The sequence below is a fragment of the Acomys russatus genome, chromosome 5 (assembly GCF_903995435.1).
Source record: "Acomys russatus chromosome 5, mAcoRus1.1, whole genome shotgun sequence".
NCBI classification, from domain to species: domain Eukaryota; kingdom Metazoa; phylum Chordata; class Mammalia; order Rodentia; family Muridae; genus Acomys; species Acomys russatus.
The window spans coordinates 15,439,775-15,467,285 of NC_067141.1; the positions used below are offsets into that span (position 1 = coordinate 15,439,775).

Sequence of the window (27,511 nt, forward strand, 5' to 3'; positions counted from 1 at the left end):
AAGTTAGTATTCTCATTAGAGGCATGACGATGAAATTAGGTGAACTATGAAATTTATTTAATTTTTTTTATCCTGAACTATTTTCACTGATAAGGAAACTTAAAAGCTTTTTCTGTCTTTTTTTTTTTTTTTTTAAATGAGTTTCTTGTTTCTCCTTCTGAAACTTTGGTTTCTCTGTGTTCCTTGTCCATTTGTTCTCTTTTGACCTCATCTGCCTTCTTCAGGGTTTAATTGAAGAATAGTTTCAATTTCTGATTTCTTGGATATTAAGAGATGAACCCAATTTTAGGAGGACACTCAGAAGCCTGCCTGTCTCCTCACAGAAGCAGAAATAGCTTTCCCTGCAGCCGTGGTTCTGTGCCTGGCACCAGATATCTCAGCGTTGAAATGCATCTCTCATTCCCTCCCCCCATCTCTGTCTCCCCTCCCCGCTTCTCTGTTTGCGTGTGTGTGTGTGTGCATGTGTGGTGGTCGGAAGTCAGCCTTCGGGTTTGTTTCATCAGGTACCGTCCATTTTGTTTTCCTCTTTGAGACAGGGTCTCTCACTGGCCTGGAGCTAGGCTTATTAACTACGAACACCCAGGAATCTGCTTCGTTTCCATAATGAGACTAGAAGCACCCCTACTTCCCACCCTAACTCTATTTCCACTTACCTCTGTCTCTGTCCACCATCCCACTGACCCAACTCCATCTCCACCCCCCACACCCCAGAAACAGGTGAGTGGTCCTGCCCTGCTGAGCCACTGTTGAGGAGATAGTGTTATAGTCTAAGCTGGACTTTCTTCACTGATTGGCCTGGAATAATTAGAAGTACCACACCACAATGCCTAGCCTCTTCATTTATTTATTTATTTATTTACCTACCTATGTATTTACTGTCTGTCTGTCTGTCTGTCTGTCTGTCTGTGAGTTCTGGGAATTGGATTCATGTCCTTCTGGGCCATCTTGCGAGTCTTCGTCGCACATGCTTTATGTAGGACCTCGAGTGTTTGCTCTGTTCTCAGTATCTTGCTGGATCAGTGGATGTGTACCCACAGACTCAAGTGCCTTCAGAATTGGACCTGTCCATCAGGATGGACAGATAAAAGCTCCACCCAGGGGAGAGCCTCGGCCTGGCTCACATCTGCTCTGATGCTCGTTTAGCTGTATTTCAAATCAAATAGAAATAACTGGTTAAAAAAAAAAAAACATTCACTTGCAAGTTCCCCTCTGACTTAGTGAATTGGAGATGAGCAACCAGAACCAGAATCAGTGTGTTCTTGTCTGAATTCCTGCGGGGACTTTTCTAGAGCAGGGCAGATGGCTCATGGTACCACAGCCCCATGGGATGGATGGAGAGACAGCAACACCACTCCTGGCCCACTCAGCTATGTCTCTTGGGAACATCCCAAGAGACTATCTTTTTCCCCCAACTCCATACCCCCAGAAATGGGTGAGTGTACCCCCTCTGTGCTAGGCCCAGGAAGCAGATACTGCTGTGGTGAGCCATTGTTGAGGAGAGAGTGTCCCATTCTGAGCAAGCCTTTCTTCACTGATTGGTCTGGAATGATAAAAACCAAACAAATCCAGAAGAAAACGTAAATGCCTGTCACTGCTCTTTGAAAACTTGGATTGGGTGACGATATTCTAAGACTCAGGGTGGTGAGCTCTGTGGTCAGGTGCTTTCTGAGTTACCATTTGCTGCATCTGCATGCTGTCCTGTGTCTACTGTGGTCTTGGACCTAGCCACAGTCTGTTGTGCACTGGGTATCCATTGGCATCCTGGGACAAGCTTATCTGTTCATGGCCTTCCTTCCTTCCAGTGCCCCCTGGAGGCAGACTCTCTTAGCCATAGCCATTAGTTACAGCTTGGTAGGATGCTTGCTTTGCAGGTGGTGGATTCCTTCCTTGTTCCTAAATACTAGTCTGGTGCCCCGCTTTCAGTCACCCTACACTGCCTCTCCTGTCCACCCTGCCAGTATATCAAGTGTGACTGTGAGCATTCACCTTTCTTTTCTCTGTGGGTGTCTCCTTAGATAAGATTGTGCCCAGTGTCATCTGCCCAGTGCCAAAACCATGCCTGATCACTCCGTGTGCCATGCCTTGGCTTTCTCTTAAAGCAGGATCCTTTCTGGTAAACCACGACCTACCCTCAGAGCAGTGACCTCATGCTACAAAGGACACTGATACCTTCTAAGAAGCTTAGGCCAGGTGTCTAGTTCTGAGAGCTCTGGGAAAACCCCGGTACTTATCAGAAATGGAATAAACAAATTGTGGTCCTAAGCCAGGTGGTTCACACTGGCCCAGGCGCGCATCAGGACTGGGAGGGAAACAAGCAGAGCTCTCCACTCTGGGAAATAAGATATAGTGGTTTTCTCTCTTAGCTAAGGGTGGTGACAGACTTGGCTGGGAGTGGAGAGGCAAGTAGGTGTTGTTTCAGGACCCAGTGAATTGCATCAGGCTCACATTCTTTTGGGAGTCCTGGTGGATGCCATGGCCTCATGTTCTCTGTGAGAACCGAAAGAAGATATCCTTCTCTGTGGGGACATGAGGCAGCCAACTTTGGATTATTGCCTGTGAGAATGTCTCTAGGCACACAGTCCAGTATTTCTGTGTCATGGAAAGTGGGATTTAAGCTAAGAGTAGAAACTAATGGGATTAGCTAAAGTGGGGCTGGAGGCTGCGCTGGGATTGGGAGTAGTACACAAGTCCGTGAGGGAAACCATGAGGAGATTTGCAGTGTTTGAAGAGGGTTCCTCAGGTGGGCTCAAGCCCAGAAGCCCAAAGGGAATGCTGGCCAGGTCACCTTTACCCTTACCTACAGTGAGGATTGAGCTAGAGGGTGTCAGAGCAGAGGTAGGAGGCCAGCTAAAAGACAGGCACTGGATGGGGGTATCTACAGAAAGGAGAAGGTTGCAGGGTCAAGGCAAGTTTAATATCAGGTAGCTTTGTGGTTTTCCGAACTGGGATGTGGGGGAAGAGCGATGCCTGGGCTGACACTCAAGGCCCTGCAGTAAGCAAGTATCCAAAGCCCAGCAGCCCTTGGGGCAGGTGTGGAACTCAGGAGAAAGGTGGAAGGAGTTGAGAGCCCCAGGGCCCACAGGTGGAAGGATCCCACATATCAGAAGCCAGGGGGAATAGGGTGCCACACATAGGGTGCTGGAAGGAGGGTAGAACGTGAACAGGTGGCTGCAGGGTCCTGAGAGTGGTCACATAAGGAGAGGCCTCATGTTATAGCACTTTACTTGTAGTCTCCCTCTCTCTTCCTCCTTAAATCATATCCCCATAAGAGAGGAGATCTCAAATAATTGACCTGATGAGCTGTGTTCTGGGCTAATGGGCTTTGTGACATCACTGGCCTCTGGCACTTGGCTCAGAAGGCATTGACCTCTGTGCACATCCCTGGGGCATCCTTGGGTTGGGATGCCTGAGACAACCTCACTGGGGAAGCCAGCCAGAACCCTGTCTCTGACTTGACATTCTGACTGTCCTCCTTTATACCGAGCTAAGTGGCTCAAGGCCACCCGTAGAAGATGGCCATAAAGGCCTGTCTGGTTTGTGGCTGTCTGCTGTATCCTTGCAAAGTAGTGTTTATGAAGTTGCTACGGGCGATGATTCTTCGTAGGGCTCAGTATAAAATGCACAGAGCCCGCCTAAACCTTCCCCTCTGGATGTCCACAAACTAAACGAGACACTCTGAAAGACCAAGCAGTCAGGCTTTGCAGATGCTCATTATTAAATGTCACCATAAATACTTTCTAGTTTTCCAGGCCAAGTCTGAGGTAGTTGAAGCAGAACATTTGAAACCAGAAAGAAATGATTTCTATTTAGCACTGTTTTTCAGTATCAACACAGGTTACTAATTGAAACTCCTTTGATCTCTTTGGTGTTGAAAGGCAGTGCCAATGCCTGCATAGAACAACAGCCACCCGAAATCTATAGGGGACAGTGAGGGGAAAAGTTGTTCATCAACCCTGTGAGAGCTCATGATTTTATGCACACACACATGCATATGGGTGTGTGTGGAGGTCAGAGCACAACCTCAGTGCCTCTTTAGGTGTCTTTCAACTTTTGAAATTGAGGCAAGATCTCTAGGTGGTCTGGCCCTTTCCCAGCTGGCTTGCTAGGTACCCAGGAAGGTTCTAGGGGCCGACCTGTCTCTTCTTCCCATTCTCATTACTGCTTTGTAGCAGGGTATTGGATCACACTGTGAACCCAGAGATTGTGTTGTTTGCTGGAAAAGCCTGTTTCTAGTTGTGGTGTGGCTCAGCCCTCGCACACATCTTTAATCCAAGAATGTTCTGCTTGAGTATTGTAAACAGGATTAAATAAAGTTAACCCTAGGTCAAGAGGAGGAACAGGCAACCACTTGACAGGGAAGTGAACATAGACAAAGACCATAGAGAGCAAGAGGAAGTCAGGAGGATGGATAGAGAGATGCACAGGAAGTAGAAGGGAGGGACATTCAGTTTGAGGGGTTCTTGAGATGGCATGGGGAAGGAGGGTTCCTTTTGGGGACGCTGGTTGAGGAGGTCAGTTGGGCACTTTCTCTACCTCTCTGATCTGGTAGGCTTTCACCCCAGTATCTGACTCCCAAGTCTTTATTGGTGAAACTTTGTGATTTTGTTAAAGAACAACACTGATGGGATTTGTCCGTCCTCTGCCAAAGCTGGCTTTTTACCCACACTCCGAGCATCTGAATTCCGGTCCTCACACCTGCAAGGCGGGCACTTTACCTCATTAGCCCTTGCAACGTTTGTGAAGACCGAGTATGACAGCTTCACCACACCAGCCAACGGAACTAGAAAGACTACTAGCCACTGTGACTCCATGCAGACAGCTCTGGGAGTCACCTCTCCCCTTTTCCATCTGTGACAGCATGCTCAGGGGCTCCCTTCAGAGGTTTTCCTGACCATTTAGTTTCCAGCTGGGCCAGGATGCTCATACTGTGTAGATTGAGATTCTTGCTATGTGACTGGCATCTGGCTGCTGAAGCCTTCCTCACTGCATCGCAGGTACATTCTCAGCTGTCTTCTCCGTCTCAATTTGCTTTCATTCAAAACATGGACTGTTGGCTCTTGTTTTCAACTCTATTTTATTTGGGGTATTGCAGCCCTCCCTTCCACCAACCCCTTAACCTGGGTTTGAGAAAGAAGGTTGGGCGGGGGGGCTGTAAAGCCCTTTACTTCTGACTGTTTAGGGTCAGTGTGCTCTTTTTGGGGCAGTACCAACCTCTGTCAACAGCAAACACAGAAAGCAGATTCCTCCGAGTGGAGGGGAGGGGAAGGAAGGGACAGGGAAGGAAGAGAAGATCTCAACACCCACTGCTCATCAGGAGAATGCAAGGCAAAAACCCCAGTGAGGCACCACTCCATCTTGTAGAATGGCTAAAAGTAAGCATAACCTTCTGCAAGCTCTGCATGGCTGTGCTGCTGGTTGGGATGAGAAAATAGTGAAACACAGCTAGAAACTGTCTTGATAGACAGCCTTTTGCAGTGAGACAGGAAGAATCCACAACCCCATTAACTGCACCCCTGGGTGTTAGAATTATATAAATCCTGCATGAGATAATGCTCAGCAGCCTTATTGGTAATCAATAAAAACCAGGAAGTAGCCAAAAAAGTCCCTCACAGACAAGTCCATGCAATGAAGTGATATGCAGCATTGAAAAACGTTCAAAACAAAGAGCCACACCTCTGAAAGGCAGTAGTCACACACACACACACAGGCAGAGTATGGCAGAGATTTGAATTCAGCATGTTCAGAAACTCAGTAAGAAAACAATATTCTGAACTTAAAAAAAAAAAAAAGCAAAAGACTGAAAGAGACACTTCTCCAAGGGAAGATGTGTAGATGGAAAATAAACACCTGCAGAGAAGTGTCTCTTTCAGTGTGGCTCTTTGTTTTGAACGTTTTTCATTTATAGACTGTGCAGTTATTATCATGTACGAGAAATTGTAGCTTGGCCCAAAGTCACCAACACTTCATTTTAAAAGTTTCACAGCTCTTAGTTTTTCGTGTAAGGGCAATGATGCATTTAATGTTTACCTTTGTACTGTGTGTGGACCTGGAGTGAAGTCATTTGGCAATGCTTTTTGAGAATTGGTGCCTATTGGTAGAAGTCCCTTGATCATGTGTATTCAGGGAGATACTTTGAATGAAAGTGAGTTTTGCTCATTCACTTCCGGTGGTATGGTGAGGGGGTCCACACTGATTCCCGCTGTGTTTTTAGGTACTCTTAAGTGTCATCCTGCTCTCTTCTCCATTTGCTTTTGAGCTTTCCTGCATTTCCTTGAAGAAAGTAACATGAGCCAAATGGCACCCAAAAGCAGAGCTCTGTGCGCCACGGGTGCTTCTTAGAGTCGCAGATAGGAGGTGGCAGAGCCAGGTCAGAGCACTGATGTTCAGGAGCCTTGCCCAGCAGGATGTAGCCCAGGGGAAGGGACTCCAGCTCTCTCCAACTTCAATTGCGTTTCTGATGTTGTCCAGGACTCCCTGTGAATAAGACCAAAGTCACCAATGCCTGTCTTGTCAGTCTCTTCGGGTGATACCTCTCTCGCTCCTACATAGGAAGTCTCGCAGCAGAGTTAGAGATAAAGGATATGGGGTTATAAGTGCCCCTGTGGCAGAGTATACTCCATGAATGTGTGCTCAGGAATGCTAGAGTGGGGTCATATGGTATGCCTACTAAACTTTTAAATTGCATTGATCTGCATCCCCGTGTGTTTGTGTGTGTGTGTGTGTGTGTGTGTGTGTGTGTGTGTGTGTGTGTGGTGTAAGGTGTGTACACTTGCCAGTGGGTATGGGCAGAAGTCAGAGAGCAGCTTGAAGGAGTTAGTTCTGTCCCTTTATCATGTGAGTCCTAGGGACTAGACTCAGGTCATCAAGCTCGGTGGAAAATGCCATTCCCCACTAAGCTATCTTTCAGGCCCACTTCTGCTTTGAACTTTTGCAGAAAACATCATGCTAATTTCCATAATGACTGTGCTATTTTACACTCCTATCTACAGTGGAGGAGGGTTTCTCTTTCCTGCATCCTCTCCAGCAAAGCTGTCTCTTTTCTTGTTGATAACTATTCTGACTAGGGCAATAAGCTCAAAGCAGTTTTAATTTTCATTTCCCCGATGGCTAAAGATGTTGAACACTTTTAAAAACACACATTGGACATCCATTTTTCTTCTTCTGTAAACCATCCTTTTATTTCATTAGTCAACTTGTTAACTGGCAGTTTCGTTGATTGTCAGGTTTCTGTTTAATTTCTCAGAGTAACAAGAAAATGGAACCAGCCATCAACAGATGACTGGATAATGACATTATGCCTTATGTACCCAGCTGGATTTTACTCAGTAGCAGAGAACAATAAAATCATGAGTGTTGTGAGGAATTGAACAGATCTCCAAAATATATTAAGTGAGGTGACCCAGAATAATAAAGACAAATATTACATATTGTCTCTCTATGGGGCTCCCAGCTATAGTGTGTACACACACACACACACACACACACACACACACACACACACACACACGAGTGAGTGTGGATGTATGCCTTGAACCTTAGAGAAGAAAAGAATGAGGAAGTTGGGCACAAGTGACAGGAAGGGAGTGAGGAGGCTGTGGGGCTAGCAGAGTTCAGCCAGGGGGATGGGAGAGAAATGGGGAGGAGAATTAATGAAAATAAAATTTGTTTGAAAATGCTGTATGATACTTAATATTGTGTTTATGAACTTAAAATTATAAGTAAAATACATAAGTGGGCAGGTCTTAGCATGGTGAATGGCAGGTAATAATCTTGTCCATAAACTCACTCTGTGAGGTTCTGGGCTTCCTAGGACATGAGTTCTTAACTGCTTTGTGCTAGCAACCCCTTTTCACCTGAGAAATTTTTATGTAACCAGGAGTATAAAACAGGTATCCAAATGAATCAGGTACCATACACAGAATCTTAGCATTCATCAAAAAGGAAAGCACATATGCATATTGCTGATATATATGTGCTTATTTGTATATCTCAATACAGTCCAAAGATATGCTAATGAGATACATGCTGAGGAGTGATGGCAGGCAAATAGCACAAGCCTTTCCTTCCTGTAAATTACTCCACTGTATTTCTGTAAAGGCAGAAAATGGCATTTCAGTGAGAATGCTGTGATTGATTAACATATAATAGTTTGGGATCTGAACTGATGGTTTTTTTGGGGGTGGCAATACTCCTTACCCATGTGTGTGATGACATGCCCAGTGCACAGCGGGGATGGTGTGTGTGCAGAGCCAGGACTGTTGCAAAGTCCTGAGATGCAACTTGTTTCCAGGTACATTGCACACTTGGTTTTGAATCAAATTTGGGTCCTGTATGTTCCCAAAACTTTTACCATGCCCAGACTTCTTAAACCCTTCATATTGGGGTACAAGGGCCACATGGAGGTACCACCTATAGTTTAAGAAGCTGGAAGACACAGACATGAAGGCCAGAGATGATTGAATAAAGATCAAAATGGCTTTTCACTAAAGGACACAGATGTCTTTGGAGTAGAACAGAACTCTCGGCAGATTTGGTAAAGAGGTATTTTTCTAGGGGACCGTTTTTCTTTTTTCTTTCTTTCTTTCTTTCTTTTTTTTTTTTTTTTTTTGTGGGCATTATTTCAGTTAGAGACAATCATTTCTGCTCAGCTCACAGCATAGGCACTTAGGGTTACAGGTTGTGCTTCTTGGCGTCTGTTAATCTCACACCCCCACCCCCTCGGCCCTATGATGTTACTTATGTGTGTTTAAAAGGCTAATTGTGTGGGTTTGGATAACCAATGGGTATGCTCTTCCCTTTCGTCCACTATGCATTCCTGAGTTGCCTGTGGTTCTTCCTCTGTGGTTGAGACCCTAGGAGCTTTCCCCATCCACTTACGTGCGTCTTTTAGTGTTGTATTTGATCAGCTCGCCATGTTAGTGCGACTACATGGGTGTAGCTTCTGACATTTTTATGAGACACAATTTCACTACAGACTCCCTGATTTGTGACTCTTAAAAATCTGCTCTCTTTTCTGCAATGCTTTTATTTTTTTTTAACATGTGGACAAAGAAATGCCCATTTTGGAGGATGAGATGTTTTGTTCATTTGTCATTGTGGTTAAGGCCTCATCAGGAAGCGGTCTTTCTCATCTTGATTTTGTGTGTGTGTGAGTGTATATCTTAACCAGAATTACAAGACTATGTTAATATTTGCCTGGCTGAATTCTGCTCAACACCCCTCTTTCTGGTTTTCAGGGGGCAGCATTGAAGTACTTGCCCACGATCGTCAATGATGTGAAGTTGGTGTTTGATCCGAAGGAACTCAGGTAAGTGTCCTGGAAACAAAGGCTTGTCACTTACAGCTTCTTGTTAGAGCATCTCGTTGGGAGGATGCTGTAGGCTGCCTCAGACCCACAAAGGCCTGTGTCCGGGATTGTGTGCGATGGGTGCTACTGATTGTTATCTTTCTATGGAGAAGGCTTTACCTGCCAACAGCCAGTATTTTGTTGTTGTAAAATGGTTTACGGTACAACGGGGGTGTGACCCTATGTTATCTTAGTTTCTCTGTCTGTTGCTATGAAAAAGATTCCCCCCCCCCTCAAAAAAAACCAACAACATGAAGGAAAAGGTGTTTATTATGGCTTACAGTTCCTCACGGCAAGGAGTTAAAGGCAGCAGGAGCTAAAGGCAGATGGTTGTGTTACATCCAAAGGAAACAAGCCAGTGGCAAGGAAACCATGCTACTGCTCCGATCGCTTTCTTCACTTTATGCAGTCCAGGATACTCCTCCCAGGGAATTGCCTCACCCACAATTAAGACCAGTCTTCTCACATCAATCAATTAATGTCAGGATAACTTCCTGTAGGCATGCTCAGAGACCTGTCTCCCAGGCCATTCTAGCTCCTGCCAGATGGACAGTGCACACTAACCAACACACCTACATTTTCTGTCCTTTGGTGTTTATATGGTTTCAATATGCAATATGAGGTTGCCGGTTTAGTTTGAATTTCAGCACCTATAAAAAAGCTTACCCAGGACCCTTTTCTCTTCTCCTGGTAGTCTCTGCTGCATTACAGCAGGACAGTTTCTCTCCCCTAGCCTTCCTAAAATTGAAGGGCTCTGAGCCACAGGCATCAGGGTCAGAATTTGCCATCTTTGGTGATGATGATGGTGGCAGTCATGATGATGAACCCTCTGAGGAGGTGAGCATTGGGCATTCGGGGTGGAGTATTGGCCTAGGGACCAGATCGTCCCTTCGTGATATGTGCCCCATTTCAATGTTCTTCGCTGTGTGAGCCACAGGGCCCATGGCTTTCTGACAAGTGCTCTGATGGGGGTGTTTAGCCTTTGATCCCACATGTGCGCCTAGTAGCCCAGTGAACTGCCTTATGTTTGACCCAGTGAACTGTGTGCAGGAAATCGTAGGAGATAGCACCGTTTGTACTAACCAGACCCTCCAGATATCTGAGAGGACATTTGTCCCTGAGGGGTCATCTTTCCTTCACTTTATATCCACCCTAAGCCATTAATGTCTTGAAGTTGAAGGGCAAGGGGCTCCTGGACAGCACTCTCTGATTTGCCTGAGATTTAGTGTCCAACAGGGACATATTTATTCTCTGCCTGCATGACACCGCCGTTAGGGTTCTAGCTTAGCAGGCTCCCGATGGAGGAAAATCCTATGTGAGCCACGAAGTTAGTCTGCCCAACTGTGTTTCTGCTAAGTCCATTTCTTGGTGTGTGCTGTTAAATTAGGTTGGTTTCTGGGTTAGCAGCACACATGGTCCCTGTACTTGTTAGATGCCAAACCCCTGAGCTCTTGCTGAATCTTCTTAGCGAGACGTGGTAGCCTCGTCTCTGGTTGTCACGAAACCCTCAAGGGACTCTAGGGGACAGTTAGAAGCACATGGCTGGGGATAGTAAGAGGAAGTGGAGGAGTTTGTCTAGTGTGAGCCAGAGCCATAGCCATGCCTGTCCGTGACAGCCCATGAAGGTACACCATCCCTGCCTGTTATTGGCAGTTGTACCATGTGCTTGGGGCTCTGAGGAAGACATGTTGCCCTAGGCCACCCGTCTTCAACCTCAGCTCTGTCCTTGCGTGGGCCTTTTTGATGCTTTTTATATCAAATTTACAAATGACATTGAAGTCACACACACACACACACACACACACACACACACACACACACACACACACACTATCCCTACTTAGAAAATCAATTTATGTTTTTTCTCCTTTCCATGTGCCTATATGTAGAGTCATGCTCTTATGTATATGGGTGGGTAGGTGCATGCCTGCGTGCGTGCATGTGTGTAAGCCCCGTATTGATGTTGTGAATCTTCTTCTCTATTGTTTTATTTTTTTCTTCTTGTTTTTGTTTTGTTTGTTTGTTTGTTTTGTTTTTGAGGCAAGGTCTCTCAATCAAACCCAGAGCTCACCAATAAGGCTAGTCCTGTTAGTCACTCACTCTGGGTTTCTCTTTGTTTTGTTTTTTGCTTTTCAAGGCTGAGATTACAGGTGGGTGCCTACTCTTTGGCATTAGCTGTGGGCTGGGGCAATGACACTTAAGTGAGTTCCGGGACACTGCACTCAGTCCTCTTGTTCATGTCCCCCCTCTCTCCCCCCCACTCCTCTGTCTCTTTCTCTCTTTCTTGGTCAACATTCTTTTTTTCCTAACCTGCTTCTTCACTTAAGGTCTCTTGGCTGGGTGTGGTGGCACACGCCTTTAATCCCAGCAAAGGCAGGTGGATCTCTGTGAGTTTGAGTCCAGGACAGCCAGGTATCCACAGAGAATCCTTGTCTCAAAAAAAAAAAAAAAAAAAAAAAAGAAAGAAAGAAAGTCTCTTGTTTCCCTGAGGCAATGCCTTCCATATGGTAATTAAGAGCAACTTTCCTGGCATCCCCTGCTGGCCCATCATTTATTTCAGCTATAACAGTAGGCATTTGCTAGGTGCTCTCCCCATACACAGTGCTATCTAGGCCTCAGTCAGTCAGCTTCTGTGAGCACTGGGTGGAAATCAACCTAATTTTGCTTGTCCTCGGTAACTCAGCTAGTTTGTGCCACAGGTTCAGTGCAAACTTGGTCCTTTTGATTATAGAGAACATGTCCCTAGTTGATCGTTTCCAGCTTTTCACCATTGTAGAATTTGCTAGTTATTTGGGCACTTTCTACTTTTGTGAGTACTACAAATAATGCCATTTTATGTCGTGTACAAGTTTTCTATATATGTGTATATTATACATTATATAATATACAACACATGCTTTTACAGTTTTAGGGAATTCTCAAGTGGCCACACCCCTTTCCTTTCCTACCTGCACAGCCTGAAAGATCTAATTTTTTACACTCTTACCAACACTTACCATTATATGTTTGCATTGTAGCCACTCAATCTGTTGCAAAGTACAAACCAACATTTTGTGGGGTTTTGTTTTTGTTTTGTATGTGTGTGTGTCTATGTTTGAGAAAGGGTTTCTCTGCGTAGCCTTAGCTATCCTGGACTTGCTTTGTAGATGAGGCTGGCCTCAAACTCACAGAGATCTGCCTGCCTCTGCCTCCCCATATGCTTGGATTATAGGTGTGTAATCACACCCGGTCAAACCAAACCAACGTTTTAAAACACAGATTCCCAGCGTGAGATTTGGGCCTTCTGTAAAGATTAAGCCCCGTCTTGACACTCCAGGGCCATTTTCTACCCCTGTGATTCTGTAGCATCTTGGGACTGCATGGGGTCCTTGGGCTGGCTATGCTTCTGAACAGTGTCAACTGAATTTCCCCTCGTAGCAAAATGTTCACGGAATTCATCCTGAATGTCCCTGCGGGCCTGCTGACCGTCCAGAAGCTCTACTGCTTGATTGAGATTGTTCACAGTGACCTCTTCACACAGCATGGTGAGTGGATCCCTTGGAGTTTAAGAAATCGCCTGGTAGTTCAGTCAATTCTCTTACTTGCCCAAAGGAGGAGAGGTGGCTTCCCTGTTAAAATAGCTCAGTTGCTCTGACCAGGCCTCAGCCCTTCCAAGAGAAAGGCAGCTGTCATGCAGGGTATGTAATAGGCCATTGAGGGTAGAGGTGAGAGTGGATTTGTAATTTGGGAGCACATCAGAGCCCTGTATAATCAGCATACATTGTAGCTCTTAAAATGTGTGATTGTCTGGCCTGGGGAGGCAATCACTTACATCCTTGAGGTGATTGCAAAGGTGGGGGAGGGTATCCATTTTCCTTTAAATTTAGAAGTAATGGCTTTGTCCTGTTCTAACTCCTGGTTTTTGGCAGGGCTCCCTCAAATCCTGTTCAGAGTCATGAGGGCCATAAAGACTCTTGCATATCTCTCTCTCTCTCTCTCTCTCTCTCTCTCTCTCTCTCTCTCTCTCTCTCTCTCTCACACACACACACACACACACAAAACCCTTCTGCTCCTCTTCATTTGCTTCCCCTCCCTTTTGATTAATCATCTTCTATTTGGACAGATTGAATTAATATTTTACACCTGCCAGGCAATTTTATTGAAAGCTCAAAACCTTTGCATAATGCCCAACCTCTCTCATTTATCGGGGCCGACTTGCGGTCTCGTAGGTGACAGCCTGTCTATATAACACAGATTTATTCTCTTCCATTTGTGACCAGACATTTGGTAGCTCCGTTCTTTTCCTTCTGTCCCCAGGCACAATGCTGTCTCTTCTTTCCCCTAGGCTGTTTTGGTGAGTGAGCAACCCTGCCTGTAAAGTGTCCTCTCAGTCCTCCTGGACCTCAGCAGGAGCTCAGGGCGCCTGTCTAGGGCGCTTTGCTGTGGGGCCTCCTGCTTGCTGGTTCAACTCTCTCTCTATCTTGATTTAACTCTGAGAATGCACTGGAATGTGTCTGGGGAGGCCTCCCCAGCCCCTCCCCTGCAAAAAAAAGAAGGGATAAGGTCAAATGTGGGTGGCTTCCCAATGCACTCTCCCTCACACTCTTCTCTGGGTTAGAATCCCTTTATTTTCTTTATGAAAGTCCTGTTGTCTAGGACTTGAATCATGTGATCTAAATTGAGCACTTAGTTCTGACTTCCATAGTTCAGGCTTTAACACCAGAACTTGAATGATTTGATTGCCTTGGTGTCTTCAAAAGCCACAGGATGCCATGGAGCCCATAGAAAGTTGCTAAGAAGGTGACCACTGGGGACATTGCAGGCAGGTGTTCCCATGGTGACCACAGCTGAAGCCAGAACAAATGCATCCCTGCCCCAATTCATATTTGAGGTTTATTAGGTTCATTATCGGGGAAATGTGCCAATACCCGCCCCATATATGTATGCATTCTCTCATCAATATCTCCACACTCCCACATGCTCTCCCCACAATCCTCTGTCCCTCATATGCACACACAGGCACCTGGCACCCCTTTGTTTCATGAGGCTGAAATAAAATTCCTTAACAGAAGCAACTTAGACAAGAAAGGGTTCATTTTAATGCACAGGTCAAAAGCACAGTCCTTTCAGGGGGAGAACTCGAAGCCGCTAGCCACAGTGCTGCTACAGTCGGGAAGCTGAGCTGGCACGCAGCTCATTTTCTCCTCTCATGTAATCTAGGACTCAAGTCCCGAGAACGCTGGTGCCCATTTAATGTGGGTCTTCCCGCGTCATTTAATGTAATCACCCCAATTCGCTCTTGGGTGTGCCCGCTAGGTGATTCTCGATCCTCATCCCCCCCCCCAGAACCGAACCGTATGCCTTCTTGCCCTGCACCCCTCTGGGTCTCATTCTCTACTCTTTTTAAAAAAAATATTTATTTATTTATTTATTTATTATGTACACAGTGTTTTGCCTGCATACATGCTTGTACAACAGAAGAGGACACCAGAGCTCATTATAGATGGTTGTGAGCCACCATGTGGCTGCTGGGAATTGAACTCAGGACCTTTAGGAAGAGCAGCCACCGCTCTTAACCTCTGAGCCATCGCTCCAGCCCACATTCTCTACTCTTTAGCGCCCCTGTATTCCTTGGCATGTAAGCCCCACTCACACAGCACGGCTTCCCCAGGCATCCCCTCTGCCATCAGCACCACCTTCACTGAATGAATACTTGTTGCCAACCAAACAGAGACAGTCAGTCTCTGTCTCTCTCTATCTCTGTCTCTCGGTGTGTCTATCTCTCTGTCATCTCCCTCTTCTCTCCCTCTCTCTCCCTGGAATCCGAAGTTTACGTGGGAATTTCAGAGCCTGTAGGAGGACTATATGCTCTATTCTAAGCGGTGCGTGTGTTCTAAGAGGTTGTGATGAGGGGAATGTTTGCTAAACATACACCTTGAGAATCCAGGCGCTATTTGAAACAGCAATTGCCCTCACCTCCAGTCAGTAGTAACAAGTGCCTTCACTGCAGACTGCTGACGGGTACGGAAATGCGTTTGGGGAAGGACTTCTCTGTGAAGTTTGGGTGGCCTCTGTGCAGGCTTCTGGCTATTGGCAGAGTTTCTACCACAGTCTCCATAAGGCAGTCTTGTGTATAAATAAATACCTCTTTCCTTCCTTTCTGGTTTTATTTATTTGTGTTTGGTTCGAATGGACACAACAGCTTCGGTTTTGATTCTAAAAGGGTTGACCTCCTCCTCAGTTCAGTGAAAATTTTCTTCTGAAAACATTGTTGGTCAGTGTATTTAGAATCTGATTAGCCATCCTGCTGGGGTGGACATCCTAGCTGCTCCTCTGAACCTCATCAAGGCAAGAGTGACTCTGTGATGGAGAATCAGGTCATGCCCACTTTGTTCACCCTGGAGCAGTAAGGAGGCTTAGAGGAGTGGTTCTCTGTTGCTGGTCCCTGGAACCCATGGTTAAGGTCAGCCCGCCTGTCCTGCATGGGCTGGGTTATCACCTCAGCAGTGGGACTTCTGCAGAATCATGACACACAGCAGGTGCGGAGACCATAGACAATGCAGAACAAAGCCTATCAGAACACAACAAATCCCCTTTGCATGGTACACGAAGCCTGACTTTCAGGTTATTAATTTTTATCAAAGATAGCCAAAGAAAAAACAAATTGTGAACTACATAGCTTATTGTTCCCAGAAAGTTGTATCCAAAGTCCCCCTAACCCCTCCCCTACCAGTGAATCTGATTCTAAATGGTTCAGAGAAGAATCAGAACTATGGTTGAAAAAAAAGACATAATATTCATAGTTTAAACTTTGATGAGAGTTTAGTAATTGACATGGTTTAGTTATTTTTATTGTACATATCATTTTAAGATAACAGCCATGACTGACAGCCTCACACTAGGACCTTCAGGCTTTTATAAATTTTAAATGATCCTTAGAGCATTTGCATTAAAAATAAATATCAAGCATCTTGGGAAAGTAATACTCATTTATTTAGGCAGAGTTCTAAAATAATCACCCAAAAGACTTTAAAACAAATATATACTTAATAAGCCCCCACTCTTGATCATACTTCTAATTCTAGTACTCTGGAAATTGAGACAGAAGGACTGCCATGAGTTCTAGGCCAGTCCGGAGGACAGTGTCATACCTTCTCTCAAACAAACAAACAATAAAAAAAAGAAAAAGCCCAGCCACCCATCCAACCGTGCACACAGAGCAGCACAGCATCAACAGCAACAGCAACAACAACTTATAAACTCTGAAGATTCCAAGTTTTCCTTAAATAATCAAAAGTGTCGTAGAGATACCAGAAAACACAGGCAATTACTTTGGTAAAACACAACCTTTAGGCAGATCTACGTTATGGATACTTGTTGGTTTAAAGACTCACAATTGGATTCTTTTTTTTAAAATCAGTTTATCAATGTTTAATTTTTAGAGTATACTATACATGTTTTAAATAAATTGCAAGTATCCCCATGTCACAAAAGTTTCCTCTTATGCGATTCAATTTTCCCAAACTTACTAGGACTTCTTTTTGTCTTTTCTTTTTTTTTTTTTTTTTTTTGTTTGCTTGTTTCATTTTCATTTTTATTTTTGAAGCCAGGTCTCTCTATGTTGCCCTGGCTGTCCTAGAGTTCCCTATGTGAACCAGGATGGCCTGTCTGTGCTTCCTGAGTGCTTTGAGTAAAGGCATGTGCCTCCACACTCTGCCTTCTGTAGACTTCCCACAGTTTATATTATATTCCTATTTCTTCCCTATCATCCTTGTGTGCCTTCCTATGTAGAGCACCCAGACATTCTGCTTTTGTAGCAAAAATTTGATTTTTCATAAAAAAACAAAACAAAACAAAAAAAGCCTCTTTCATCCAAAACAATCCTTTTAAAATATTTTGGAACCAAAATATATCTTTGTTTTTGTTACTGAAACTTTCTTCTCTCTATCTCAAATCCTTGTTTTCTTTTTTAAATTTGTATATTATAACATTCCTTAAAATGTTCAGATTTATATAAAATAAGTCCATTTACAGAAGAAAAATAATATTTTTAAAAATTCATATTTTTGTGTCCTTTTATTTATAATTACATGTATGAACTAGAATTTTCCACTCTTCATAATCTTTTTTTTTTAGCAAGAAGTTGGAAAAAAAAAAAAACCATCTTGAACTGGTTTTCATATGCCCCCAGTTTCTAAAAAATACATATGATAGTGAACCACTGTCTTAGCTTCTTCTCTGTTGCTATGATGAAATATCCTGACAAAAGCAGCTTAATGGGAAAAGGTCGTTTTTAGCTCACAGGTCCAGGTTAGGGTCCATCATGGTAGGAAGTCGGGGCACATGACCTTGAAGCAGTGGCCACAGTGCGTCCACGGTCAGAAGCTGAGAGCGCCAGGCTCGATCCTGCCCACAATTAAAATAGGTCTTCCCGGATCAATGAATGTAATCAAAACAATATCACAGAGGCCTCCCCGTAGGCCAGCCTGATCTAGATAGTCCAGTGCTTCTTAGCCTTCCTAATGCTGTGACCCTGTAATGCGGCTTCTCATGTTGCTGTATCATAACTATCAGTTTGCTCCTTTTATGAATGTAGTGTAAATATCTGGTATGTGACCCTTATGGAAAAGGTTGTTACCCTCCCCCCCCACATCTCCCCTAACCCCCACAAAGGGTTTGAGCCCCACAGTTTGAGAACCTCTGAAAAGCCCCACATATAGACTCCCTTCCAAGGTATTCCAGAGTCCCAAGTTGACAATGTAAATCAACCCACATATGTAGGCTTTTCAATAGAACATATGAAGACAAATGCATTTTAATTTACATATAGAAATATTTCCCCTATTTTTCTCAATTTATTAATTTTGATCAATTATTCTTGGTTTACTTAAACAGAAATCGCATACTCTTTCTCACAGCTGTTTTTTCTTCAAAGCAAAAGACTCATGATGGCATTTCTGTTCTTGATACACAGACTGTAGTCACTGTTACATTCTCATCTGTGTTCTTATTCTTTGATCACACTTAGACTTGAGCCTTTTGCTTTCTGAAAGAGGGTCTTAATATGAAGCCCAGGTTGGCCTTGAACTCACAGCCTTCACTCATCACCTTCACATGCTGGGATTGCAGGCTTATAGCACTGCCCTTGGCATATTTATGACCATAAACGTTCTGCAGAGGTCAACATGACCTCATCTAGCCTTGAAGTCCCGCCAAGCATGTTTGCTAACAGTCCAGAAGACAGCCTCATTTTTCACTTAACTAACCATTTGGTAAGACAGAGTAATACAGAATACAAGCACACTTGTTTGTAAGGTTGAGCCTGGGTTATATTGATAAAGGTAATATGAGGTTGCTGGTTACATGATTGAACTTTGAGATTTTCGTTGGCCATCTTAGAACAGCATTTTCTGGTGAGGCTGCTCCCCGAGTGCCTTGGATTGTAAAGGATCTTTTCTCTCTTTCCCTTTCCTTACTCCTCAGTCTTGAAGTCTCAACGTTCAAGATCCCCCATTTTAGTTAGACCTAGCTGAAACAAAAACGTTCCAAGCAACCTTGAATAATAACATGATTTTGCCAGATGTGATGGCAATACTGCTGTGAATTCTTGTCCTTTGGCCGGTAGAGGAAGTAGTGTCACGAGTGAGTTTGAGGTCATTATCTCCTACATAGTGAGTTTTAGTTTAAGGTAGGCTATGGAAGGGACTTTGAAAACAAATAAATACACCAAGGTTTTGTGACGTTGACAAAAACCAACATGCACACATATAAGAACCGTATTGGAAATTGCCAGAAGAAACAGAGGGATGGACAGAGTTAAATTCCTTTACATAATTAGGGTCTTAGCTAGGGTTTCATTGCTGTGAAGAGACACCATGACTAAGGAAATTCTTAGAAGGGAAAACATGTAACTGGGGCTGCTTTACAGTCTCAGAGGTTGACTCCATTATCATCATGGTGGGAAGCTTGGAAGCTTGGCAGCTTGCAGGCAGACATGGTGCTGGAGGAGCTGGGACTTCTACATCTTGCTCTGAACGCAGCCGGGAAGAGACTGTCTTGTGTCTTCCCATCTCAAGATCCAGATCACAGTTCTTCCAAAAGTCTGAGTTCAATTCCCAGCAACCACATGGTAGCTCATACATAACCATCCATAATGAGGTATGGTGCCCTCTTGTGGCCTGCTGACCCACGTGCAGGCAGAATATTGTATACATAATGAATACATCTTGGAAAAAAAAAAAAGGATCCATATCACAAGTGTACCCTCCATTTCTGGATTGTAGGTCATTCCAGATGTAGTCAAGTTGACAACTGAGACTAGCCATCACACCTACTAACACTGATATTTCAGTTTAAGAATAATCTTAGGGGGTACTCACCTAAGGAATTTTTAAGTTAGATGTGCTGGTCAAAGAAAGATGTTATAGTCCTTAGGCAGCCAATGCAGAATTGTTGTAAACTGTAGACCAGCTTGGGCTACGAAGCAAGAACAGGGCCCCCAAAAGTATTATGTTTTTAGAACCAAAAGAGATTTCACCATAATAAGGCTCTAAGATGTTACCCTGAGCTCAATTATATTAAAAAGTTAAGGAGAAATCGCTGCCAGACCACAGAGCAGGGGCCATGGGAACTCATTCCAAACTATTCCCAGGAATGCTAGGGTCTTCGTAGTGGGTTTCAATTAAATTCTGCCCGAAGCTGTTGCCAGGACCCTAGGCAGGTGTGAATTACCTTGCCCCAGATTTGCTCATGGATTTATGCTTGCAACAGCCTCTGTCAGAGTCTTGTGTGTGATAGCTACCATCAGACTATCATTTATTTGAGGGGTTTTATGCATGGGTGCCTGCCTGCTCGTGTTTGTAGGTATGTGTGTTGTGTATCTACTCGATGTGTACACATGTGTGTGTGCGGGACAGAGGTCAACCTTGGGTGCTGTTTCTCAGGACACAACCCACCTTGTCTTTTCAGTCAGGTTCTCTTGCTGGCCCAGAACCTGCTGATTTGTTTAGATTGGCTTATTAGCGGGCCCTAGAGATCCGCCTTGCCCAACCTCCCCTGGGCTGGCATTAAAAACCATGCAACTATTGCCAGGTTTTTAGTGTGGGTCTGGGGGTATTTAGCTCAAGTTCTTACGCTTGTGTACCAAGCTCTTCTGCTGACAAAGCCACCTCCCCAGCCCCAACCATCAAAGCAGCCATGTCTAAGAACCCTTCCTTCATACCCCCCTGGCTCTCTTTGCTTGCTCTGTGCTTTTCGTTGATAAGAAGCTCACTGATAAGAGCCGCTCCTGTTCTCCATGTTGTCTGTGAGTGTCAACTGTCAAAGGTTGACAGCACTCTGTAACCGTCCTCGACCTTCACCAAGTGTGGGTGTGAGGAAGACCTTATTTGCATATCTTTTGAGACTTATTTTATTTTATTTTGCAAAACACATGCATATAAATGTGGCACTTGTTGGATAGGTCCCTAAAACATGCAATCTTCACTTAAGAAGAGCATTTAAAGCAGAGCTCCTCCTCGGTATGTTTTCCAGGGAAGTCCTCTGTCCCCTTGAAACTTAATTCTCTGTTTTCTTCAGCTACTAGAAGCTTGCAGGGGTCTCTCCTGCTGCTCTCAGCCTGACTCCTGGGTAACTACAGTTTCCTATTTAGCCACATTGTTTAGGTCCACTCTTGGTTTCTGAGTCTCTTTGTCATGCGCTGTCTCGAGTTCTCTTTAAACCAAGCAGCATATAAATAAATGGCTTGAATTCATAGTGATTTAAAACTATCCTTTAAAATAATTCATCTTTTTAAGTGTAATGGTGTAATGCCACACCTCTGGCTGTTTGTGAGTGTGTACATGTGCATCTCTACGTATGAGTGCAAAGGCCAGAGGTCAGCGCCAGATGTCTTCCTCCTGCCTTGGCTATTGAGGCAGTGAGTTTCTTAGTAAACTTGGCACTTAATTCTTTTGTTAGATGGTTCATTGACCCCATGGTACTTTCCTGTCTCTGTCTTCTCAGTTCTGAGAGAGGCAGGCACATGTGGCCATGTGGGTCTTAGGTCCTCATGCTGGCAAGGCAAGCACTTTACTGAATGAGCCATCTCTCCTGCCCTGCCTGGAGTTTTGATCTTCATAGCAACTTGGACCCGGCCTATGAAGTGAGATATGTGAAGTGTTTAAATCTGAAAGGATCCAAGGCCAAGACAGAATCAGCCTGGAGCCTCTCATCTTGTAGCCAATCAGCATTTGCCATCTATGTTAAAAAATCAGCTTCCTAAATGTGTTCTGAACTCTTAGTGGCTGCCTCCAAGCCTTTTTAGAATGCTTTGACCAATATGAAAGTTACCCTATTTATGGGGTTTGGATCCTAAGAATCCCTCTGGGTTGGGACAGCACAGAAGGCCACCATTTCTCTCATTTTCAGGCTCTGTCCTCCCAAGCAGCCAACTGCTGTCTTCTCTCCTTGTCAGGAAATGATGAGCAGTTGAAGTCTTGTGGTTGGCCTATTGTCACAAAGATGCAATCACTATTATAAAGTAGTCTGTGCCACATTTGTATAAATATTTAAACTCAAGTCATTTTCCGTTGAGATATGGTGCCTGCAGTGTTCATGCTTTCTTCTTTCTTGGGTCTTGGTCCTTAGTACTTTGTAGAAGTTGGCTCTGCTCCCCGCTGTATGAAATGTGCTTCACTGTTATGATGTGCTGCATTGGGTGTGTTCCTGGTGCACAAGTGATGGGATCATTGAGGTCACCGTGGGAGCTCCAGGAAACAGGCTACATCCCAGCCTCACTCCGTGAAAGAAATTGCCTCCAGTTCTCAACCTAGATGAGAACAGGAAATTATTCCCTTTGGGCACTGATTAGAGTTGTTCTCTGGGAAACCGTAGGTTCTCTGGGAAAACAGCTTCAAAAGGTCTTGAAGACGTATTCCAGGTTTCTTAGAATGGTGGCCATATTTATAGATTTAAACTCTCAAGGGGTTGCAGAGTACACCTGTTGCCAGTCAGGAATTGTATGTACCCAGCGCCAACTTAAGGTAAGCTATCTTGTGGGAAATGTGTGGGTACTGTCTTGCTGTCTGGGGTGTTTTGGGGCCAAGGAGCATGTTCGTGCAGATAACCAGCAGTGCTGTGTTTCCAGTTGTTGAAGTTGGGCCCCAGTCGTACGGTCAGCATGCATGTGGGTGATATCTTGACAGTACACCGCTGGAAGAGTCATGCTTTACCTCTGTGAGCTGTGTGCTTTAGCACTGGACTTGGGTTCCTACAGTGAGCTGTGTACCCTCCCGTCCTGTGTGCCCAGCCTACTGACACGCCAGCTCTTTTTGCCTCCTCTCACCACTTCTTCCATTTGCAGAAAGGGAAAGGGAAGATATACCTAGAGGGGGCTTGCTGGGCTACAACAGAAAATGGGTCATTGATCACAGACGGTTGTGCTGGCCCCAGCCTCTGTGAAACTGGCTCACTAGAGGCCAGCCTTCTTCTCTGTTGTACTCTGTTCTGGCTTAAGGATTCCTTGGTATCAAGCCACATGTGGGAGGATGCATCTGCCTCTGGATTCAGTATGTTTTCATATGGAAAAGAAGGGAGAAATTACCAGAATATAAAAGAGTAGAGAGAAGGGATGTAATATGCACTTACATCCCTGTTACCCATCTTCAACAATAGTGAACTCATGATCAGACTCTGAAACTAATCCCAGATTCTTTTGTTTTGTTTGTTTGTTTTGTTTTGTCTTTTCTGTGTGTGTGTGTTTTGTTTTGTTTTGTTTTTGTTGTTGGTTTTTTGTTTGTTTGTTTGTTTTTTCGAGGCAGGGTCTCTCTGTGTTAGCCTTTAGCCTTGGCTATCCTGGACTCGCTTTGTAGACCAGGCTGGCCTTGAACTCACAGTGAACTGCCTGCTTATTCTTAATGTTTGCATAGTTAGTCAGCAATTACTCACTGGAGGACATTGTTCCCGACTGAGGATCTATACTATGTCTAGTCCCTACACTGGCATCTCCATCCATCCCTCATCCATCAGCCTTGGATGCCCTGTTTTTTGCTCCAATGCTGAGGTGAAGGGCCTTGGACTCATTAGCATGCTGTGCATGAGAGCCAATGAATGGGCGGTAATGGCTTCCGAGCCTGGTCTCCTATGTGACTTGCCTACTTGAAAGCTGGCTAAACAGATTATGTGCTGTGCAGAATGATGACTCTTGAATATCATCTGTGGTGTGGAGCGAGCAGATTTTCAAAGCAAGATACAAAGAGAAGGAAAGGTCAACGTCTCATAATTTGTGCATTTATGGCTTTGTTCCCATGTGATTATGTTGTTGCCCACATATTTGACAAAAAGCTGGGGGGGGGTGAATTAAAGCTTAAATCCCATTATAGAATTGAAAAGTTCTAGTGTAATTAAATTAAATGTCGGAACACTGAGTGTGGGATTTATGCCCACAAAATTCTTTTACATTGATGGTATAGGAATTGGGATGATGTGGGCTCCTTTGGCTAGCATCACCATGTAGGCTAGTCAAGGGTACTCCCTAGGGGAGCCTTTGAGAGGAGGGAGATTCATTTGTCTACTTTCTCCTTGTCCACACATGCCTGCCCTTCTGGATCATAAATCGTGATGAAGTCTGTTCTGATCAGCATGGAACAGTTTCCTTGTTTTTCCAGACATAGTCTTTCCATTTTCCCATCCTTACTGGGACACAGGCAGTTGACAGGCTCCATTTCTTAGCTTGCTACATGCTTTTTCTTGTGTCTATGTTTGTTTGGTTGGGGGGGTGTGAGATTAGATGGGTCACATTTGGCAATATCTGTCTTAAAGTGTATTATCACATCTTGGGTCTTGGTAGTGTTTTAATACCCTGGTGGATGCCCTTTTTGTAAACCTGTTAATTCCTTGGCAGGGCTTTGCTTTTCTGGTGACTGGATTCTTGCTGTGAACAGGAGAGGGAAGGCAGTCAGTCTCTCAAACCCTGACTATCTCATACCCATCCCTTCCCTTTAGCAGATAGACCCTGTCCTAGGTGGCTGCCCTGGTCACAGGTGGGATAACAAGCAGTCCTCCCTTCAGGTTCCGACCTTGAGTTCCTGCCCGGCTGCAGTAGTCACTAGAATAGTGTCAGCATATGATCACCACTTCTTCGTGGGAGGGAAAAGTCTTAGGATAAAAGCCTGAGGTTGGGCTCAATGGGTGGTGGACTCAGTCTTCTTAACAGCTAGCAACTCAATGCTCAACCCGTCCCCTCTACTCTCCCTACACTTACAACAAGCCTTCTTAAAAACAAAACAAAAATGCCCTCAGGTATGGTCTGTGGCCTGGAAGTGTAAGCTAAACAAACTCCTTTCTCCCCAAATTCCATGTTGACAGAGTCTTTTATCACAGCCATAGAAATCAAACTGAGGGCATACTCCCCGCCCAACAGCGCTCACCTGCCCTGTGGAAACTCACTTATCCTCAGTTTTGAATAATAGGAAGCCTCTTTAAAATGCAGGGCGAAGGAGCTTAAATGATGTGTTTCATTCTTCTTTTCAAGGTGAATAATTCTCCCCGTGATCAAATGGAGTAAAACTCTTTGCTAATGGTGCAAGCATTAGTTACAGCAGCAGTCCTTCAAAGCCCTGGGCGATGCCCACGTCCCCTATCAGGACTCTGAGATTAGGAAATACTGAAGTCAGTTCTCTTCACAGTAGCCAGACTCGAAGTCGAAAGAATCTCAAAATTGCCCTGCCTATCAGTTTCTGCTCTTTTAGGCCATGCACACAAGAAACAGGTTAATTCAGAACCATAATAAAATATGTTATTTTAATGCTTTGGTCCACCAACAAATCAAAGGAAAAAAAGTATTTCTTGAGTTTTTCTACTATTAAAAAGCCAGATCTTAAACCCCGAGCTATTCTCAAGTAGTTTTGTTAGCTTGATAGATGTTGTACACAGAGGAAAAATCGGGGTTGGGGCTAATTTTGCCACAGTCAGTTAATGTCCCACTCCTATGGCATTCTGGAACACTTTAATTAGATAGCTGTGCTGATGACTGCTAATGAATGTTGCCAGCTGCGAACCCTGAAGACAAACTCTTTTAAATAATGCTGGAATACAAACATCACTTTCTCTTCCGTGTCCCCCCCTCTGCCCCCCCCACCCGCCCATTGCCTCAAGGAAACTTTTAATCTTGATCTGCTATCCAGTACCTTTTCCATCCCTCAATCTGTAGGCCTCTCTTTCTCTCTGTAGTTCGTTATATGTGTTTGTCCAGAGGCCACTTGTTACAGCAGTACACAGTTTTAAGAATAGCTTATTGAACAGGGAGTTTCTCTCTTAATTCTACCCGTTTGAAATACCCCATAATTTATCGATCACCCACCAAGGGCTCAGGATTTTTGGTTTGATTCCTCTGAGAGCCTTCAGGGTCATCAACATAAAAATGTAGAATTGGAAAAGACGAATTAACTCAGTTTACAAATGAGGGCATCAGAGTTAAATAAGAATCCTTGTCTGTAAGGAAAGGCCAGGCGGGGAGCTGTCCACCACCATGGTGCTGATTAGGGCTCTGGCTTGTTTCAGCTCCATCATCCACACACTCCTTAAATTGTTTCCCGCCCACTGCATGAGTAATTCTCTCTGAAAGCTGAATTTACTTCAACACTATGTGAGGCAAGGAAAAAAAAATTCAAATAAATGGATAAATGACCACATCTGTAAATTACATGTAAATAAATCATATAGTGTTGTTCTCACATGTCCTTGGGGTTTTAATAGTTCTTTTTTCTTTCTGTGGAGGTGGCAGTAGGGGGGTTGTAGGTTGCTAACAGATTGCCAGATCAACAGATTATTATGGTGTTATTCTTCTAAATATTAGCCTTTTCTGACTCTATTTTGAGCCCAACTCTGGGCAGGCTCCTGCCTCTGTTGTTTCATGTTGATGTAGAAAGAGCAATCTAATAAGTGGCTGTCCCCATTTGTCTCAACACCTAATCATGATATCCCTAGGTACCTGGAAAACTAATTCCTCAGTCCTACAACCCTTAGTTCTTTCTAGGCCCTGGAAGTTCAGTTATTGCTGTACAAAATGATGTACCGGACAATAGAAAGCCCAAATTTGCACCTGCCACAATTTTGTGTCATGACTCTACCCTGCAACAGCCGTTAGATAAATCTTCCTCCAAGGACACAGACTTTCTTGCATGATGGACTGCCTTCATTCCACATGGTTTTAACACTCCGCCCTGATTGCTAGAGGCACCAAGAGCGGCATATGCCCAGAACCACTCTAAGTGCTGTGTCTATGGCCACCTACTAGATCAGCTAGCAGCATGCACCCTCTCCACTTTCTCTCGACCATGGGTCTTATGTCTGTTTTCTTCTCTCCTATGTGCTGGAATTCTCTCCACATGGGGAGTAGAATTGTCGAATCCCTTGTCCAGTCTGCAGGCCTCCCCTTTGACTTCCTTCTCTTCACTTAGATGTTGACTGCTCGCGTGACCAGATTTTCAACTTAATCTTTTCTGCCATTCTATCAATCTGTTCTTTCTTTCTTTCTCTTTTTTCTTTTCTTTTCTTTTTCTTTCTTTCTTTTTTTTGTGTGGGTATGTGTATATTTACATGGGGCTCATTTTGTAGCCTTCTCATTGGAGATGTCCTACCTTACAGCATCTTCTAGAACTTCAACTGTTCCGTTGTACCTCTCCCATCTCAAAGGGGGAGCAGGTCTGCTCCCCAGTGCTCTTCTTAAACACGACCGCTTCTGTGCAAGCTCTCGTGCGCATGCACAAGAGACATACATTTGACCAGGTTTTTAAATGTATGTTTTACGTTTACTGATCATTGTATGTGTGTACACTCACGGCCTGCCACAGTGTGCGTGGAAAGGTGGGTCTAGAGGACTACGTGTGAGGGTCAGTTCTCTCTTTCAGCCTTGTGGGCCTTGGGGATTGGACTCTGGTTATCAGCTTGGATGGCAACTGCCGTTGCCCACCGAGTTTTGCTCCCCCATTGCTTGACAGTCTCCATGGCTCTGCTCATCTTTCCAATTTCCAAAGCCTCTGACTTGCTCTGTCATCCTTTCAATTAAAATTCTACGCATTAGGTACCTCAAGGCTGCATCACAGATTGCTACATTTCTGATCCTTTTAGCACACAGGCAAGTGGCACTGTTCTGACCAGAATACTTTAAAAGGTGCTGCCCAGCTGTCAGGAGTGGAAATGCTGGGG

General features: G+C 44.4%; 1 protein-coding gene across 1 annotated transcript in view; it reads left to right on the forward strand.

The window, feature by feature from the left end:
* The window catches only part of Dock1 (dedicator of cytokinesis 1), a 508,411-nt gene that overhangs the window by 175,367 nt on the left and 305,533 nt on the right, over positions 1-27,511 (forward strand). Inside the window, exons 24-25 of the mRNA XM_051145486.1 lie at positions 9,237-9,307; positions 12,764-12,870. Coding sequence (XP_051001443.1) covers positions 9,237-9,307; positions 12,764-12,870 — 178 coding nt within the window. The remainder of the gene's footprint in view (positions 1-9,236; positions 9,308-12,763; positions 12,871-27,511) is intronic.